General features: G+C 40.6%; 1 protein-coding gene across 8 annotated transcripts in view; it reads right to left on the bottom strand.

The window, feature by feature from the left end:
• Positions 1-20465, bottom strand: part of inpp4b (inositol polyphosphate-4-phosphatase type II B) — a 179175-nt gene that overhangs the window by 27017 nt on the left and 131693 nt on the right. For all 8 annotated transcript variants that reach the window (XM_053622037.1, XM_053622043.1, XM_053622038.1 and 5 more), the window contains 3 exons: positions 13170-13353; positions 5392-5685; positions 2801-2939 (listed from right to left, as the gene is read on the bottom strand). In XM_053622037.1, coding sequence (XP_053478012.1) covers positions 2801-2939; positions 5392-5685; positions 13170-13353 — 617 coding nt within the window. The remainder of the gene's footprint in view (positions 1-2800; positions 2940-5391; positions 5686-13169; positions 13354-20465) is intronic.

A 20465-nucleotide genomic window follows, 5' to 3' on the forward strand; every position in this document is an offset into this window, starting at 1 on the left:
GTTGAAAAAGTGCAAGTTATCACCCTGTCATTCAGCAGATCCAAGACAGCAGACTTTTTTTTTTTTTTTCAGTTTTGCATCCAACCAAAGGATAATGTGGGGTTGGCGTTTTAGGGGTTAGTTACGTGTTCACGGAAGAGGTGGGTCTTTAGCTGTTTTTTGAAGATAGTGACAGATTCTGAGGTCCGGATTGAGGTTGGAAGTTCATTCCACCACTGAGGAACAATTAGTTTGAAGGTTCTGGAAAGGGACCTTGAGCCACGCTGAGTATGTACTACTAAGCGTCGGTCGTTAACCGATCGCAGATTGTGTGAGGGAGCGTAAACCTTCAGGAGAGAGTTGAATGTGACTGCTTGGGACCAAAGAGAGTTTGGGGGACAATTCGCTGAATAAACACTTTATTATTTAATATTTCTTTTGACACGTAGCTAGTAAGCTAATGGCCTTTGATTAAAAAAACGGTAAGCAAACATAGTGTGTGTGTATCTAAGTGGTTATCACAAAGTCAGTCCCTGAGGTCCATGAACATGGAGGACACAGCTAATGCAGTTGGTGAAGCCAAACGTAGGATGATTAATTACTGATAGCAGTTAAAACTCAACGAAGCACTACAGTGTAAGAATATACAGTCATGTCCATAAATATTTGCACATTGACACTGAAGTTATTGTTATTTTAGCTGTCTAACATAGTATACTTTGGAGTTAGCTCCTTAGAGATCTCCTCCATATAACTTATAAAGAAGGCCAACATCACGAAAACAGTAATGGATTTTAAGCCTGGTTGGCGTTCCGGAGTTGGCCACTGGAGGGCAGCATTGCCTAACAGCAGTGAGAGGCAGTGTTTACTCACTCACCTCTCTAATCACACCTTATTGCCGGAGTTCAAGCTCTCACTTTTCACTACCCTCAATTACATTTCTCCCCCGTTGACAACTAATGTCATCAAGGCCATTACTAGAGTGTCTCCGCTCCGTCTCGCCCCCACACAGGCGCTAATAAACCTGCTGTCTTATCTCCATGCCTGATAAGATGTGTGTCAGGATCAAATACTGCAGGGCAGTGGGGAATGCTGGGCCTTCCGCTGACCTCACTAAGGTGAGGAATGTTATAATCATTAGTAAGATTTCATGTCACAAGCCTTAAATAAAGATTTCACTTTCGTTCCTTTTCCTGAATTTTCCAGCGCGTGTTTCTAATATAAAGCCAAACATGCAATAACGTTGTACAGATTCACCGCTTGGTGATTCTTTACACATGAAACTCACATCCAAGGTCTCACCTTGACTGTTTAAGTACATAAAAACCTGTCCACGAAACGACAGGACGTGCGTGTTTCACCGCTGAGGTCTTGCAGCCGAGCGGGATCATTTTCATAGAGCTGGCGAACTTTCCGAAGCAGGACATCTCCCTCATGATCACTTCATTTTTAAATGATCGGTGGGGGACATGTTTGAAATGAAGATTCATGTCTCGGGGCAGATAGAGGGGAAACATGCATCATGACTCCTTTTAACCATATTCCACTTTCAATCAGCGCACTGACAAGTCTTTCCTTTTACAGGAACACCGCCACTGCTTTGTTCATTCAGGAGACAGAGTAGATGTTCTCGCACCTGACCTGCTCTCAGAACCTTCTCCACATGAACTCCGCTCTCTGGCACATCCCTGACACCATGCCGGAGAGTTCACGTATAACTACAACCTCACCGTTTATTTAAAGAGAAAAGGATATCATTTTGAAATTCAGAGGAAAAACTGGCAAGACACCAAAGAGCTCTCCACACGTTCCCTTCCCTCCGTGCTCGCTCATGCGCACAGAGAGAGAGAGAGACAGACAAACAGAGAAACAGAGAGATAGAGAGAGAGAGAGACAGAGATGGAGTCAGAGAGCAGAGAGAAAGAACATGTGATCACGAACAGAAAAGGGTCAGAGTGGCCCCTGCATTAAAAAGCACTTTAATGCCCTTTGACATCCACACACCCTCATTTCAGCAAATGGCCATGTTTCAGCCTTAGTGCTTCTGCAGATCCACTCAGAACCATAAAGCCACATTTCAGATTCCCAGCTGCCTCACAAAATTCTCAGTAAAATAAGAGCTAAGACACATAAGGGATGAGGACAAAGATATAGTGGGCTGCAGAAGACGGAGAGAATGTAGCAGTAATAACAGGGATGAAAGACAGCAGCCTGAGCTGAGCTCCAGTCATAGAATCAAGTTGTGAGTTCACCGTCTTGTGCTACACTTGTCCTTTCTTCTAGTTTTTTTAAGCGCACTGCTTAAAATGAATCCCACATGCATGTAGAAACTGTCGATGGCACGTAAGAACAATTATGTTCCAGCCACTATGGCACGATCTTGCAGTGCTGCTCACAACATGAATGATCTGGTTTATATTTGCACTCTACCAGGCTGTCTCATAACCAGATAAGCTGTCATGATGAATTGTCTTGGCTGAAATGGCTGATAATAGACGTAGACCGGCTCTGAAGGTGGGGAGAAAACGCTTATTGTCACGGCTGTGGGTAGAGACGGATGTAAATGCAGAACTGAAGTGAAATGTTTAATAATGTACAAACAAAACACAAAAGAAGACTTACATGAAACAAGAGTGAGCATAACGTGATACCGATAGACAGACCAAGCAACGCAAGACAACCAGTGCAGTGCAGAACGTGACTATATATACACCAGTTCTAACGTGCAGTGGCTGATGGGAATCGTAGTCTCTAGTCCTTCTCTGCTATTTACATAACACTTATATACAGTAATTAACCGTGTGAAAGTTTTGTGCCTTACCTGGACTGTGGGAAGTAATGACATCAGCGAGCGCCTGGTCAGGAGCAGACTCCTGGTTGTTGTTGTCCTGCTCCTGTAGCTTATCCACCATGGCGATGACACAGTTCAGACCCTTGGCCACATTGGCCCACACCCTGTCCTAGAGAGGCAAGAGAGAGAGAGTCAGAGCCACATGGCGTCACACATGGACATCATTATGGGCTGTGTTTCTGAAAATAATAACGATAGTGCTAATAGAAACCCAAAATATATATACACAGAGCAGCATTTATACAAAGGTCTCTACAGTGACTTTGACTTGTTGGTCTCAGGCAGGTTTGAGTATTCTGGAACTGCAGATCTCCTGAGTTTTTTGCAGGGAAACATCCATTGAGCCACATTTCTAGAGGTGTAAACACTTGCTGATGAGAGGTCATACAGTAGGTGAATGGGCAGACAGATTCAAATAACCACTCTTTACAACCGTGGTGAGCAGACAAGCGTCTCAGAATGCACAACGTCAAACCTTGAGGTGGACGGGAGACAACAGCAGAAGAACAAATCGGGTTCCAGTCCAGTAGACTTTTCCAATGGTGGAAAGTGTTATATAGTCAGAAATAACACAAAATGCATGAGGTTACAATTCCAATTACTGCGTTTTCCAGACTACGCATGTGAAAGCGATATCTTTTCCTAGAAAGGAATTGCAGTTGTAAAAAAAAAAAAAAATATGTGGATGGATTTACTCACTCAAAATATTTTGAGTGAAGTATCTTTTCAAATCCTTCTCTCGAATTATTCCTTCTTTCTCTTCAAATGTAAAATTCTGAAAATAAGTTGCAATTGCAAAATGTCTACAATCACAACAGTTTGAATGTGGACATTTTTTAAAAATATACTATTAAAGACGCCTTGTGTCATTTTCTGCAAGGTAGGCCTGTTTCAATTCATGAATGCACATACATCATACACGACAGTTCCATTACAGCATGTTGTTGCCGTACGCCAACAATGCCATTTTACCATTTAACAGAATACTCAAAATATATAAACTTGTTTAAATGACAAGTTTAAACTTAGTGTTTTGAATTGTTCCCTTCGTAGTTTTGCCTGAAATTTTTTTTTATATTTTGAGAGCCCTCCAATGATGTCCTTCACCGTACCATGTGATTGGCAAAAACAAAAGGAAGTGCAAACAGCAGTTCCTGGTCATGTGACATGGTATTCCCCTGCCCAATGTAACTCTTTCAAGTTACATAATAAAACAGCAGCTTTGTATTATTGACTATAAAAAACACCACCATGCAGTAAAGGGTTAAGTACACTTGAGAGTGTACGATATTCATAGTATACTTAACGCATGCTTTTTGGTAAGAGTAGGCTTTTTTTTTTTTTTTGGTTCTATACTGTGTTTTAATTCTAGACAAAGTCGACGTCTTTACACTGTGGAAACGGTTTGCTGTTTATCAAACAATCCCCCTCCCACCGGCTCCTCTTAAGCACTCCAGTCTGTGAATAGGCTGATCCTATATACAACCTGACATTCGCTACTGAGCTTGGAAACACTATGCCTGCTTTAAAAAGCACAAGGATAATAAAAATGTAAGCCACATTTCTCTGTGAACCACCTCAGCACTGGCAAAAGCTTCACAGGTCCATATACCTTAATGGAGCTCGTTTGAAGCCATTTGCCCTCCGCTCTTCCTGCTTTCTATCCTCCACACCTTGTATGTTCTCAGCAGCCCTGGCTTCATTATGTTATTTTGTTGTTGTGTTTGTGGTTTCTGCAGTTGCTCGTCTCTCGCCCTTGTACAGCAAGAGTAATTAGGCTTCCCGATGCGATAAGTACGACGAACTACATGCCTCCTTTGTTTTCACCCCTTTTTTCAGACCATTTTCTTCCTTTTGCTTCATTTTCCCTCCACTGAGCTGTACTGAAAAAGAGTCATTTCATCATTGATTAGAGATTGTTGTTTTAGCTTTGCTGCTAATCTCCTGCTGTTAGCCACAGCTACGGCATTGATGCTGCACCAAAAAAATAAACACACACACACACACACACCTCCTTATATTAGTATCTTTGTGGAACTTTTTTATTAACTTGCATGTTACTGTAGGAAAATAATCCTAGTCACGTACCTAAAGATGACTAAACTATGAACCTCATTTTCTAAAAGGAAACATGTTTTGATCTATTTTTCTGTAATAACGTTGAATTTTATTAGAACAAACGGTACATTCTAACACATATTTGCAGCTTGCAGTGTATGAAGACACTTTACACTCTTCTATACCTTACAGAAAGTTTCAGTGTTTTTTAATGAATCATTTTCATGGTCGTTTCTGCGAGTCAGAATTTGTCTCAAGGCATGCGTCCTCTCTCAGTCTCCTGTTTCCCTGGCGATAAAGTCTCAACGTCGATTTATTTTTTTTTGATGGTGAACTTAAAACTCATACAGACTGTTTCCCTCTTTTATCCTGAAACATTAAACTCACAACATTAAACACACTCTGCCCTGATCCTACACCAGTAAGGCCTTCTCTGAGGCACAGAGCAGATCCGGGGGAGAGAACAGGGGAGAAAAGAGAGAGAGAAGCGAGTGGATACTTGCCCATTCCTCTTCGTCGTACTCCTCATGGTGGGGAAGGTCTTGGTGTTTAAGAGGCTGGCGAGCTTCATTTTTCGGGGGTGTCTGAGATCCAGACACGTTGTTGCAGATGACGACGCTCGGCTCCCGGCTCAGGTTTTGGTTCGGGGTCACGTCCGAGCTTGCGGTTTGGGTCAAGTGTGTTTCGGTCTGGGCGGAAATGTGGCTTTTGTTCATGTAGCCGGGTCGCGCTGCGTGTAGCGCGAAGAGAGCGTTCTTCACCAGCTCGTCCTTCAGAGTGTGCACAAACTGCTCGGTCTGAAACACAAGCGCATGTTCGTTTAGCACGAATATCTGACACTCCAATATTTTCCTAACCTTGCATACCATTAAAGTGAACCAGGACCCAGTAGAATGTGAGAGCATGCAAGAACCCATGCCCAAACTTCATAAACACGCGCACTTCAGAAGAAATGAACGAGATACAGAGAATGAGAATGAAGCACTCGAAGGAGCAAGGGAAGACTCTGGATGAAAGGAAGAATGAAAAACCCAGAGATGAGCTTCTTCTCCTTAGGTCTGGAGAACAATAACAACAACAACAACAAACAGCTCAATTGCTCCTGAGCCAGAAACCATAGTACAGAGAGACAAAGAAATAGCAGCGAGTCAAAGGAAAGAAGATATTGAGGTAGCTAGTGATAGACAGATAGCAATAAGGAAAGAGAAGAGGAGGTGGGAGGCTACCCGAAAGCTGATGAGTATGAGTATGAGTTCCTGCTCGGCCGATAGTCACAAGAGCCCTCAGGAATAATTGAGTTAGAGTCATAACAGGCTAATCTATTACGCCTACGGATACAAAAAAAAATAAATAAATAAATAAAAATAATAATTAAAAGTACACTGGACACAGGTCAACCAAAGGCCAATGAATGGAGGGAGTCAAGTAGAAAGCTGACTGAAAAAGAGAGGTAAAGAAAAGGTGAGGCTAATTTTGTAATTTAATGCAAATGCAAATCAAGGCATAAGAGCACAGTGTTGGTGTGTGTGTGTGTGTGTGTGTGTGTGTGTGTGTGTGTGTGTGGCAGAAATATACTCAGTATGCTAACCTGGTGATAAGTGATGCAACACATTACAGATATCCATCATTAACATTCATGCTTAGGTGATATTCTAACCATGGGACATTTTTCTACTGATATACAATTCCACGTTACTAACCGATTTTCCTGATAGAAGTACCTGACTCACTGACAGAACATAAAACTAATGTGTTTTCTCTCGTGCTTAAGAGAGAACCCCAGACATCGCGTCTTGTCCCTATAACAGTGATAAATGAGTCTTTCGTTTCATGGATTTGATCGTTTCTATTAATTACAGGATGCTCAGTGCATAATGAAGCATCGGCTGTCTCACCCACATCTGTTTACAATTACATTTACTGTTGTGGAACGTCCAGAAAACAAGTTAGTTCCTGTTATCGCTTACGTTATAGCATCTCTCTCTCTCTCTCTCTCTCTCTCTCTCTCTATATATATATATATATATATATATATATATATATATATATATATATATATATATATATATATTGTCCTGAAATCCTTCCTGAAGAGGAGGGGTGTAGAAGATCCACACATTTTTTGCATGTTGCACACACTGTATCTTTTTTGCACTGGTTTATGTTCAGTTATTTAGGGAGATTGGAATCGCACACTTGAAATAAAAGGCGTCACAGGGACCTTCTGCTAAAAATCAATCTACTAATCAGAACATTTGCTTGCTATCCAACGGATGAGGTTCTGGACCTGTTTCAGTGGCTGTTGGTTTAATGAACTCTTCATTGGTAGATTTCTGATATGAACTATGATTTGTGCAATGCATATTATATATTGTTTGTGTATTATGTATTGTCTGTATGTCTGTTAGCTTTTGCTGCAAAACCACTTTCCCCTAAGCGGGACAATAAAAAATAAACAAACAACATCAACAACAACAACAGACTGTAGAATAGGTTAAAGATCAACATTCATCGGATGCGCAGGTACGACATTCCAAACCTTCATGAGTAATAATGTTCTTGTGCATTTTTGAGAGCTAAGCTAGTTGCTATGATCTAAATACAATAAGCGGGTGTTCTAGATCAATCTCCTGCTTTTGTTCTTCTGATGAAGGAGAAGCAAGCGGTGGGAGCACCGGTAAAGAAAGATAAACGACTTGGCAGTTCAGGATGTTCACGTGTGAGAAATCAAGTAAAACAAACCGAGTTATGGATGCGTTGACATTTTTAGGGTGTTTTTAGGGTGTGTGGGGTGGCACGGTGGCTTAGTGGTTAGCACGTTTGCCTTGTACGTTCAGGGTTGCTTGTTCGAATCCCTCCTCCGCCCTTTGTGCACTGAGCTTGCGTGTTCTCCATGTGCTTCGGGGATTTCCTCTGGGTACTCTGGTTTCCTCCCCCAGTCCAAAAACATACACTGTAGGCTGATTGTCCTTTTCAAATTGTATGTAGTGTGTGATTGGGTGTGTTAGTGTGTGTGTTTAATCGTGCCCTGCAATAGGTTGGCACCCATGTCCAGGGTGTACCCAGCCTTGTGCCCCGAGTTAGCCTACAGGATAGGTTATGCAGTACAGAGAATGGATGGATGGTGAGCGTGTGTCTATCCAGGTCTGTGTGTGTCTGGGTGTGTCTCACTTACTGACAGCCCTGACTTTTAAAATGGCTGCTGCACTCCTGCTTTCCTATATTGAACGCTTAATAGCACTGGCACTGAAGACTCCTTCCAGAAATGCTAAATAATAGCAGATAGCATCTTCACCATATCAGAAAACTACACACATCTATATTATACAGCACATCCACCATAAAAGTCCTGATGAATACAACAACGCACTAGAACAAGCGCATTAATATAAACCTGTGATTTGCTTCGCAGCACTACCGTCAGCTGTTCTTGAAAAAAAAAAAACAAACAAACAAAAAAAATTAAAATTATCAACACCAAACCAGTCAGAATCGAGAGTTGAAAAGGGCTGTATTCTCGGAATTGTTTCCATCCATGAAATCAGGTTGTAATTCACGTTAGAAGATTGTTTAAAGATGTTCTAGATTACAAAATAAGAGCAACTGGGTGAGAGGAAGTAATAGTTCACACCAAACTAAAATAGCAATGCCTGCAAGGAGGATCTCGAGTAATATGCAAAGTCAGAATGTCAAGCTGCATTCTAGCTGACCTGCTTAGCTCTAAAAGTATGATGTGAATCTCACGAGGAGGTATATTTACAGCATTCCTGTGGTCAGTTGGACAGGAACTGCTCTCTCATTTCACACCGCGGAGACACAAGCGCAATGTTGATGGACTCTTTCCTCCTCACGCTCGATCAATCACTTATTAAGCCATCGACCGAGTTCTCTACCTAGAAGCTTATCACTGTAATTTCCATTTAGTCACTAATCTGTTTAGCGCTGGAATGAACTTTCGGGATTATATGAGCTTGAAAAGAACCAAATCATATTTAGAAATTTCCCCTATTGGGATTTTCATTAACTCCCAATTTACACTGGAGGAAAATCAAGACGACGTATGGAGGAGAATTACAGAGCAGTAATGTTCTAGGAGTCTGGAGTCTAAGACGCGCAAAATGGATTTTGTACAGCGAGGAACGATGACTGGAGCGCCGTATTACCCGGGATGCTGAAAGGCCACAGCCCTGAGCAGTTCACTGCCTTTCTTAATGTCACATACCTGATTCAGCTTGTCATAATCATGAAGGCATGCGTGAGAGGAATGATGGTGCAATGGAGCAGTAAATGAGTAAAAGCTGCAGTGCTGTGGCTCTCAGGATTAGGAAAGAACAACTCTGCTGGTATTTAAACACCAGGACGTAAAGGAAACATCTCAGTGTTGTGTTTTGAAGCGAGATTACAATCTGTTGCTGGTCTAACAATCTGTTGTATCACCGGAGGTGTAATTTCATACAGTTTTGTTGAGTTTTTATATCTACTATTCATCACAATTAATGATCTTATTTATCACCCTTAGTCAGGATTATAGCTGCATAGGGATTATCTGCATATAACCGCAGGTGTAAGTGCACCCAGGATGCATTTAAAACAGACTGAGATCTGATTAGTATTCAGGTCTGAGGTTATTCAGCCAGCGGGAAGACAAGTGTAAATACATCTGTCTCTCCAACACACATCCGTTACATTGCATCATAAAGCATGTTGTGTATAACTGCGAAAAATGGATGACTAGGGGAAAAAAAAAGCTATGAAAATGTTCATCTTTGATTAGCCAACCATCCTTTGCATAGGACAACTGGAAATGACAAACAACAGGATGCGGCGTACAAAGCTTTTTACGAATTAAAAGCTGATTTGAATATGACGGCTTAATCCGACTAACCAGAGACGGATTTGCAATGGAGAAACTCGATGATTAAGAGGCAGGAAACGATAGATTTCCTGTTCCAGCCATTGATTTGAACACAGTATGATGGGTTTGGGGGATAAATGAAGTGCTCTAATGTCTCGAATAAATAAATAAATACAAGATGACAAATTAAAGGAAAAACCAACATAATCTCCATTCAGACGAGATTCAATTCGGAGGACTTGGAGCACCTCCATCGTTTGAAGGTGCTCCTCTGTGATGTTATTACTGTCCAGATCAGTGTGAGGAAATTATGCACTAAATTACTTACTGTTTGTTTTTGTTTTTTTTAAACCAACTCTGTGGTCATCGGGTAATCTAGATCACATCTGGTAATCTTAGTCACAGATATTGAGGGTGATTTTCTAGGCAGATGATGCCTCCAAAAGTTTTTGACCTTCGCCTCCGGCCGTATTTAGTCACCTAGCGCACGTATAACTTCTTCTCCACACTGCCTACACCGCAGCCCATTAGCAGGAGAGCGTGAAACTGCAGGCTGATTAAAGGGGCTATTATAATGTCAGCTACAGGTATAAAGACACTTCATATTCACATGTGCCACAATAGCACGGAGTGTGTCATTTAGAAATAAATGAAAGGGCAATTATTGTATCGCTGTAAGTTACTCAAATCATCCGTCTAACAAATAAATAAACACCATCGTATGAAGATGTGTGACACAATCCTTCAGGTTCATAGACAAAACAACCTGGCAGAAACTCATCCCTAATTGCACTCTGTACGTGAGAGGTTTATCACAGAGGACACGTGTCGAAGAGTTATTAGAGATGTCGTCCAATGAAACTAATCGCATCTGGATAGGGCTTCTCTATGTTCTCTAAGCTTCTCCAGAACAGCTTCAGTGCACCATGGCATCTGGAATGGTACTGGAACAATGAACACTTTAGTGGGGGTTTCGAATCCAAAATGGTGAGTGTGAAGGCAACAACGTGTGATTTACATCGTTTTCCTCCTTATCAAACAATTCAGCGAGCCCTCTTGCTCTTGGGATTAGGGTGGAGTCATCGTGGAAGAGACCACACCCATTTATTGCTTCACTGTAAGGGGACAAATGAAGTCAAACCATGCAAGAAAATAAATAAATGCCACCTACAGCATAACAGAGGCGGTGGTTTTTCCGTTTATTTCTCACCTGTCTGTATTTGCCTAATGTATGAATGATAAGGATTGGGTTGTGTCCATCAACTAAATCTGTGCCAAGATTAAATGAGCCCTTGATTTGTAACGGGTATAAAGATATCTGCTTTGTTAATCCTTTACACCCCAAATCGCAGACCACACTCCTCACAGTCTAATTTATTAACTGTTCCACAGATCCGCTTAAGCCCGATGGGTGACGGCGCTTTTTCTGTCTATGCTCCTATCCTTCGGAACTTTCTTTATATCGAACTTAGGGAAGCTCAGACCTTTGAGATTTTTAAAGCTCTACCCAAGACATACTTTTTAAACCGGCATTTGCTTGCTGATGTCTACTTTTATTATTATTATTATTGTTGTTGTTATTTTTATTTATCTATCATGATTTTTTTCTGTGTACTGCTTATTTTTGTGTAAGCTGCATTTTAAAGGCGCTTTATAAAAATGTTTATTATTATTATTATTATTATTATTATTATTATTATTATTATTTATCTATCATTTTTTTCTGTGTACTGCTTATTTTTGTGTAAGCTGCATTTCAAAGGCGCTCTATACAATAATGTATATTATTATTATTATTATTATTGATATTTTTATTATTTTTATTTATCTATCAGTATTTTTTTCTGTGTACTGCTTATTTTTGTGTAAGCTGCATTTTAAAGGCCCTCTATAAAAATGTTTATTACTATTATTATTATTATTATTATTATTATTATTATTATTATTATTTATCTATCATTTTTTTCTGTGTACTGCTTATTTTGTGTAAGCTGCATTTTAAAGGCACTCTATAAAATGTTTATTATTATTATTATTATTATTATTATTATATGCAGTGAAAGAGTCCTTGGAAAATCCTGGATTGACTTTTTGCATGGGAAAACATGCAAATCATCAGGGAAAGTCCAACCTCTGCTCGTTCAACAAATTTTACAACTTCACATGACTTTCCTACAGTGACACATGAGCTTGGTGAAAAACAGTAATGCTGTGTGTTTGTGTTTGTGAGTGTGTGTGTGTGTGTGTGTGTTTGTGTGTGTGTGTGTGTGTGTGTTCATCCGTGTAAGACTACGAAATCAAATGTTTAATCTCGCTGTTATTCTCTCTCTCTCTTTCTCACAGACAGACACACAGTCGGAGATTTCAATCAGACTCTGCTAGCTGTGGCAGTGGAGCAGTGGATGCTGGGAGGACTCGTGTCTCTAATCAAGGCGGAGAGGAGCAGTGACAGAGAGAATGTACCAATTAAAGCAGTTGATTGGACGCTATTCCGCTGAGGCAAAAACAATCTCATCGTAGCAGATTGCATCCTGACAAGACCAGATGTAATTCATTAATTACACTGATAAAACACCAAAGCCTCTGGTCTGGCAACCGATCGTGCCCTGCCTTTGTTAGGTTTTGGCATGAGAAAAGAGACGGCCATTCGTGAAGGCCGGTGTGACCACTCGGCTGTTCTTAACACAGTGCGATAGAGGCTAGCGAATCAAAATGAAAATTGTTCCAATCTCTTTCACTAGCTATCAGGCACAAATTACAAAGAGACACAAATTGGACACAGCGGTTCTTTAATCAAAACATTTAAAAGTGGAATGATTACGGATTTAAGTCTGTCTCGTAGCTTTCCTATCCACTGCTACATAATATGGTGACAGAACGCTTACAAAACTCAGTTACAGACCTGATGGAAAAAGGCATGGCTGCATTCACTTCATGTGTGACATCACGCTGTTGTGTGCTTGTGTAAAAACTGTATGGAGAAGTGTATTGATTTTGGAGGCCTGTCACTTAAATGCAAGCAGTTTAAGCACAAACAACCTCTGTCTCGTTCTCTATTCTTTTTCAACTTGACATGCACTTGACATGAAAATTACATGGACATTCACTTTTTCTCATTTTTACTTCACGGCTCACCATGAAGGGATATGGATCAGGTGGTAGAGCGGGTTGTCCACTAATCGTAGGGTTGGTGGTTCGATTCCCGGCCCATGTGACTCCACATACTGAAGTGTCCTTGGGCGAGACACTGAACCCCAAGTTGCTCCCGATGGCAAGTTAGCGCCTTGCATGGCAGCTCTGCTACCATTGGTGTGTGTGAGTGTGTGTGTGAATGGGTAAATGAGACACAGTGTAAAGCGCTTTGGATAAAAGTGCTATATAAGTGCGCCATTTACCATTCACATACTACTGAAACTTGGTCCTCACCTTTTCCTCCAGACTCTTGAGGGCTTCCCGGAGGCTGTGGCTGCAGCGTTGCTGGGCCTGGACGAGAAGGCGGTCGGCCAGGCCGCAGATGAGGGGCTGCAGCTGGGCCACCATGCTCAGGATCTCTCTGGCCTTGGCTGTGTGCTCTGGAGAGTAATAGATGCACTGATACGCCGTGCTGTAGCTGTGGAGAAGGAACAGATGATGAGCGTCCGTCAGGACAAACAACTCTCACACACAATTTTAAAGCAGCCACATTTTTCTAACACAATGTTATCCAAATAAAAAAGGACTGCAATCAGGGATATGTAAACACAGAGAAACGTAGGCCGTGGAGCTGACCTATGGAGGACAGAGCAGAATCGATATGAAGATTGCAACTCGAAACCGCTAGAATATGATCTAATCAATTGACGCCCACTAGCTTTGTGCACTCTGCCTGCAAATTCATTGCGGTTGATTTCATATCTAATTTTAGTCAGTTAAATGAGTCATATTATGACATAAGGTGAAGCAACACGTCCTGTCAGTTTCCTCATTATCCGTTATGAGCAGATTGAACCATTTCGCTGCAGGAAATGCATTAAAGATCAGCTTTAAAGGCCGCCGAATAGTTCTCTAGTGTAGTGTCACAGCGTGCTCAATGTGCACAGCTTTGAAAGTGTTTTACAGAGATGATCTCTGAAATCGTATAGCAGAGGTTCATTTGTTTCTATTCACCTTCAAGTTGCAAAGCTGGTAAAAGATCTCCATGTAAAAACAAACAAACAAACAAAGCAACCCTAAAAAAAAATACAAGCATGGTTACTGCTGGTGTCGTGGAATCTTCTTCATGAATAATGGAAACTTCTGAGTCTCGAGGTTTTGGATGATGTTTATTACAAATGTAACAAGAGCCAAGGCATAGTCTGATCAAATAAATTCTTCTAGTATTTGGTGCGAATGAGCTACATGAGACGGTCTGCTGAAATCATATGGTGTAAATGCTATATCTTATTAGTTCAAGCATTTTTGTATCATTCCTGAAGGTCTATGAAACACCTGTGGAGTGAACTTTAAAAATCTGAAAAACTCATTCCAGCGTGAGTGCGTTCCCAATGAATAACTTTTAATCTCTTCTTTGAAAACACCACGAGTTAACTTCAACTACAGTAAGTCGATTCGTCCACTGAATCAGTCCGCATTCAGCAGTCCGTGCCGGAATTCATGATTTCGCGATCGGAGAAATGAACGCAAAACAAAGCAACCTCTGCAATATTCGTAGGAGAAAAGTGAAATTTTTCCGAAGTCACTGCAGATTTGGCTCAAGACGTGTCATGTGACGTCATCACAACGTGCATACAGCCAAAGCCGTCTACGATTCATGTGTGTGTGTGTGTGTCGAACATGAGTACAGCTTAAATTTCTCATTTACCAACAAACATCACTGCATAGGACAATTTCGTGCAATTGCAATTTCGCCGATTCAAGCACAAAAAACTGCAAATTGCGAAAAAATGCCGCAGCAAATCACAGAAAAAACTTCGAGAAATCCTGTACGGACTGATTACAGCCACGTAATAATTATCATGAGCAGACATCTTAAAATTATTCATTCATGTGCATACTTTGACTTGCAGAAGTCCCAAAACATGGCTGTTACCCCTCAGCTGAACTTGGATGAAGAGGAACAAAATATTCCATTGTGAGGGGTTTTGTACTACAGTTTAATCAACAGACCCAGTCAATGTGATTAAATTTGTATGGGTTTCTCATGACATCAGGTTGAAGAATCGCAGGTAACATATCTATTTATTTATTTATTTACTTCTTTTGGATTTCCCACATTTTCTCCTTAATTTGATCATCTGCCGATTTCCACTCACTAGGTAGCTCGCCCCGATCACGCAACAGTTACCAACCGCTGAGGGTGAAGGCTAATGCATTCTTCTTCCAAGACACGTGATGCCAACTACAACATCTTTTCAAATAGTGCTAATCTTCAAGCTGTGATATTCAAAAATGTGTATTGTGATACTGGAAAACTTTGACTATATGCTATCAAGACATAAAATATCAACAATTCCCTATACTATAAATCCTCATCCTGACCTTAGCTTAAAATGACAAACCAAAAAAAAATATTTATCAAATGATCCAAATCCCAAGCCATAAAAGTGTCTTCAGATAAAAAATATCATCCATCAAACACTGGCACATTCATTAGCTTGAAAATAGCTTCCTGTTCCTATTATTACAAAGACTTAGAAAGAAAACTGCACAAGGCCGTTTGGTTTAAAAAGATGCCTCCGTATGCTGGACACAAACTCGATTTAGCTTGTAATAAAAAGCCAAATTAGGCTGTGAGTCAGCTAGTCCTGGAGACATTTCGAGTTTACTGGCTTCCAACACACCTGATCCAGGTCAAAAGGGGATTGCTAATGAGCTGATGAGTTAGATCAGGTGTGTGACGAGTAGAGGAAACTCTACACAGTCCAGGGCTGTGGAGTAGAGAAAACTTGATCTGGTGAAAATAATAAACAGGACAAAATACCATCTGAGACCCGCTCATGGCAGATCGGACGCAAAACCTGAGGCAAAGAGAGAAAGGACAAATCATCAGAGCCTTTAGTTGGATCAAGGCAAGGTGGCTAAATGCTGAGGGCCAGAACACAGGAAATGAACAGCCTCAATCTCGAGATGCTCTGAAAACCAAAATCCCCCCAAAAGTCAATTATAAATCAGAACTGCTGAAAACTTTTTTTTTTTTTTACTCCCAAGACAATTATGCACTCCAAGTTATTTATGGAAGGAAGTGCTACTCTTTAAAACCTGCAGGGGTGCTAGCAGCTTCCACCCAGTAAATTAGCTCCTGTTTCTGAGCTCTACTGTAACTAATCCACCGCACAGAGCAAGACAGCAGCCTTGGGGGGGGGGGAAATTGCGGAAAGGTAAACGTCTGCCGTGGGTGTTCATAAATCATCAATGGGAATGAATGATGACACTAAATAGAGCGAGGAAAGCACAAAAGCCCTCAAGTGTAATTAAGCTCCAGTCTCCGGTGTAAGTTTAATTAATAGCCGAGAAACAGAGTGAAGTATAGAAGCATGCTCTTCGGTTTGCCACTAGCGTCCAGCAGGGAACAACCCGGACTTAATCACTGATCCGAAATCGGTGCTTATGTTTTCCCCCCCTTAGCACTAGGGCTACTGCTGAAACTGCACAACGACTCGAAAACAACAAACTGTGCTTTATAGCCTCTCGTGCGGGAGGATACGGCTTAGTCTGGACAGAAAGTGACAGAAGCACATGTGTGTACACATTCCTACACACTCTCGAATGCTTCCTTTGTCTTCTTTCATTACACACACACACACACACACACACACACACACACACACACACACACACGTATGTATAAGTAATACATTCTGAGATGAAACATTCTCAGTGAAGTTCACTCCAGTCTAAATGTTAAGCACATAGTCTCGCTCACAATCTGACACCTGAAGAAAAAGGGCTTAATGATTCAAAGTGGCTGTTAAAAGATAGATTAGTCACATTCTGTCATTCAGGTCATGCCTACCAGCTCCAATTAAACACAAATAAAGTGAAGAATAAAAGTCTCTCAAGGTATGCACAGTGCCAGTGATACGGTTCTTTAATGAGGCCTAAATGGCTCAGTTCCATATAGAAGACCCCGATATGGAAATAATGAGGGCTGCACGATGAATCAGATTTAAAACCAGGACAACATTTTTGGCTTCTTCAATGAATCAGATATAGTTTTTTTTGACAGTTTCTAGTTCCAGTTAATCGCAACATCCCTGATTATTAACTTTTCTGTTTGGAGTTAGGAATAATTCATAAAATGCACATATAAGCAGAGTTACCATTACCATCCAAACGTTGATTATTTTCCAATAACAATGTGTCCCAAAGTGTTTTATTTCTCTTATACCACAGCAGTTTGCCAGCAATAAAGGACATTTATTTATTAAAGACTTGCACGTCATACTTTTTTAGAGTTATGCTGTGGAACGTTCATGAAACAAACTCGTTCCTGTTATCACTTGCGTTATAACAGCTATAACAGTTCCCTCACCAGCCTCTTTTTCTCTCTCTTGAAATGAATAATCAGACAGTGGAGTCAAATACACATCTCCTTAAAGAACAATTAGACATTTATTTTTTTTCATCTGTACATTTGTTAAGTCCATACTGTAAATGAAATAAATAAATCCTGTGTAAATTGTTAGTATAGAAACAATAAAGCGTTACAATGAGCACATTGATATGAACCTGTGATCTGAATTATAGCCAGGACTACTGTCAGAGTCGCTGCTAGAGAAAATGAATCTTCTAAATAAACCTTCTGAAATTCAGCAGCACTGTGGTGTAAATTATGACAGCCAATATGCAAAATAACGATATCATGGATGCTTTCAGAACATCTCTCTGCCTGGTCCATTAGGAATGGGGATGATTAGTTAGGCAGCATTATCTCAGGAGATAAAATCTACTGACACAGTCTAAAACATTAAGACTGATGGCTTCTAAAGGTACTTATATTGGATAAATCTGAAAGAGCAATGCATGAATCTTTCTCGATGAGGGCCTGCATTTCTCTTCACCAGACAAGCCTGAACATAATCGTATGATAAACACAAGGCTGTCACTTTGAATGAAGGTCTAAGTCTGGTCTAGTGGTGGTGTAATATTTTTTTTTTTTTTTTAAAAATACAATGTTGGGATTTCTTAGAAACCATGACAAGGTTTTAAGGAAATTATCTTGACAAGTTTGAATATTGTAACATGCATAGTTGGAATGTAATTTTTTCGATTAGCATCTAGCTGTGCTGTGTTTAACGCTTAAACACATTCAATTCATGTGATTATTTGATCTTTTTTCTGAAGATGGAGTGGGATCACCACTGTCTGAGAGTATCGCAGCTTCTTTATACTTTGAGTGAGAGAGATGTGTTTTTTTTTTATCTCATGAAGGCAGACTCCTCAGGCTAACAGTGGTTTGGCAGTTTGCCGTTTTGCACCTAGGTCATTTTTTCCATCCTCTATGTTAGGAATGGCAATATGAAATAACTATTTAGTTTCTGGGCCTTTTGATTATGGAAAGTTGGACTATAGCCAATTAGATGTCTATGATCTCCCTGCAGTTCTTGCCTGGTTTCCTACTGAAGCTAAGCAGGGTTGAGCCTGGCCCGTACCTGGATGCGAGACCTCGTGGAAAAAACTAAGGTTGCTGCTGGAAGTGGTATTAGTGAGGCCAGCAGGGGGCGCTCACCCTGTGGTCTGTGTGGAGACACTATACTGTAAAAACAGCACTGTCTTTCGGATGAGACGTTTAAAAAACCGAGGTCCTGACTCTCTGTGGTCATTAAAAATCCCGGGATACTTGTAAAGAGTAGGGGTATAACCCCGGTGTCCTGGTGAAATTACCCAGACTCAGTGTTTTGTAAATGGCAGGAAAAATTTACCCTGGCATATTTCTGTGAGAATAGTCTGTCTGCAACTGACACAGAAAAAGAAGTGATATCTCGCTTAAGGGGTAAGTTTAAAGACTACAATGGTACAATATACCATAACAACATCATGTTCCCTGAACTGGCTGATAACCTGTTATCAATTGTCCTGATTCGATATTGAGCAAAATAATTGTAATGATCCTTTTAGCCATCACTGTGCAACCCTAATGGATTATGATGGATTTTGACTCAGCTGGCCAGCTGAAGCTGTCGCATATTATACTGTAGAAGGTGTGAAGATGGAGGAGGATATTATAGGAGACAATGAATTGGCAATGTGGTCCCCGTCCCCCTCTTATTTCCTCCCCTGCTCACATTGCACCCCAGGGAACAAAGAGCGACAGCCATTTCATTGTCCTCTTTGCAGCACCGCTTCTTGGTCTCAACACCTTGCTCCCTTGCTTTTGCCTTTCGTCCATCCAGCACGTCTTTGATGAATTAATGGAGCATTAAATGGCCACGTTTCGCATGTCACTGTTCGGCTAGGTTTTAATCAAATCCAATAATCAAAGTGTCACCAGACAAAGCTTGGGTGGACAAGAGATAGTGAATAGGAAAAATGTTTCAGTGTATATGTATGTGTGTGTTTGATGGTCTCAGCCAGGTTCCTACTTAGGATAGGATAAAAACAAAAAAACAAAAAAAAACACTATGCCAAGTGAATAAAACACAAGAGGAACTCTTTAAAATAACTGCTTTCCCAAAACCGGTTGAAGAGGCAGTGAGTTACCCAGGAAAGAGTGTTAAAATAATAATGACAGCACTGCTGTGTGGTCGCCCACAAAGGCATTAAAACGGATTTGATTTCTGAGAGACATGCTATTTGATTTTAGGCAAGAGTTTGAGGCTCAAGGAGGCTTACTTGGGCAGCGAGGCAGAAAATTGGAAACTTTAAGCTACAGTGAGTCATTAACTAAGTCAAATAAGAAACAAAACCATCGCCATATCTCCCGGATTAGTCCTCAATGTAATCTCTCTTTCAGCAAAACTGATTTCAATTCAGTGAACCTGAAAAAGTACACTCCTTCTTATCAGTGGCTTGTACAGCTGATAAACTGACCATCTTCCCAACTGACCTCGGTTCTGAAAGTGCTTTTGTGATTTTAAACATTTCTTATATTAAGAGCATTTCAGAAACTTCACACAGGGCTCATACAGGCACTTCAAAATGAAGTGTCAGGCCTTTCAGGGACTTTCCAAGCACTTTCTTTGTTTAGTTTTCAAGGACGACACAAGAGATCACTGAACAAGCTCGTGATTTGTGCATCATAGCTTCGTGTTTTACAACTTTTACAGTGTTGTGATTAATGTTTTCCAACACTTTTATACGCCTCATCTTCAAGCCAAGCTGAATTAAACTAGTATTTCCAAGAATCACAGATTATTTGATCCTTTAGTCAGGTAACATAAATGAGCCCAGTTAATGTCAGTTGTGAGCATTTGGTCTGTATTGGGTGGGTGAAGAGAGAGGGAGCGCTTTATCCTGGTCAGGGGCATGGTGGATCTGGAGACTATCCTGGGAATACTGGGCATGATGCCCCAGTCCACTGCAGGGCACCATGCACAGATACATTCACACATTGATTCATACCTAGGGGCAATTTATCTTTATCTACTGCCATGTTTTAGGAAGTGAGAGATAAAATAAATGATTAGATTACTACATTTAAAATGTACTTTATATCATTGTAATGAATGAAGAATTCTACACTATAATAGAAATGACAAGTTCTCTGTGCACATGAGGAAGGGAAAGTCTTTATGGTTCAAAATT

This window comes from Ictalurus furcatus, chromosome 3, assembly GCF_023375685.1.
Source record: "Ictalurus furcatus strain D&B chromosome 3, Billie_1.0, whole genome shotgun sequence".
In the NCBI taxonomy this organism is placed as follows: domain Eukaryota; kingdom Metazoa; phylum Chordata; class Actinopteri; order Siluriformes; family Ictaluridae; genus Ictalurus; species Ictalurus furcatus.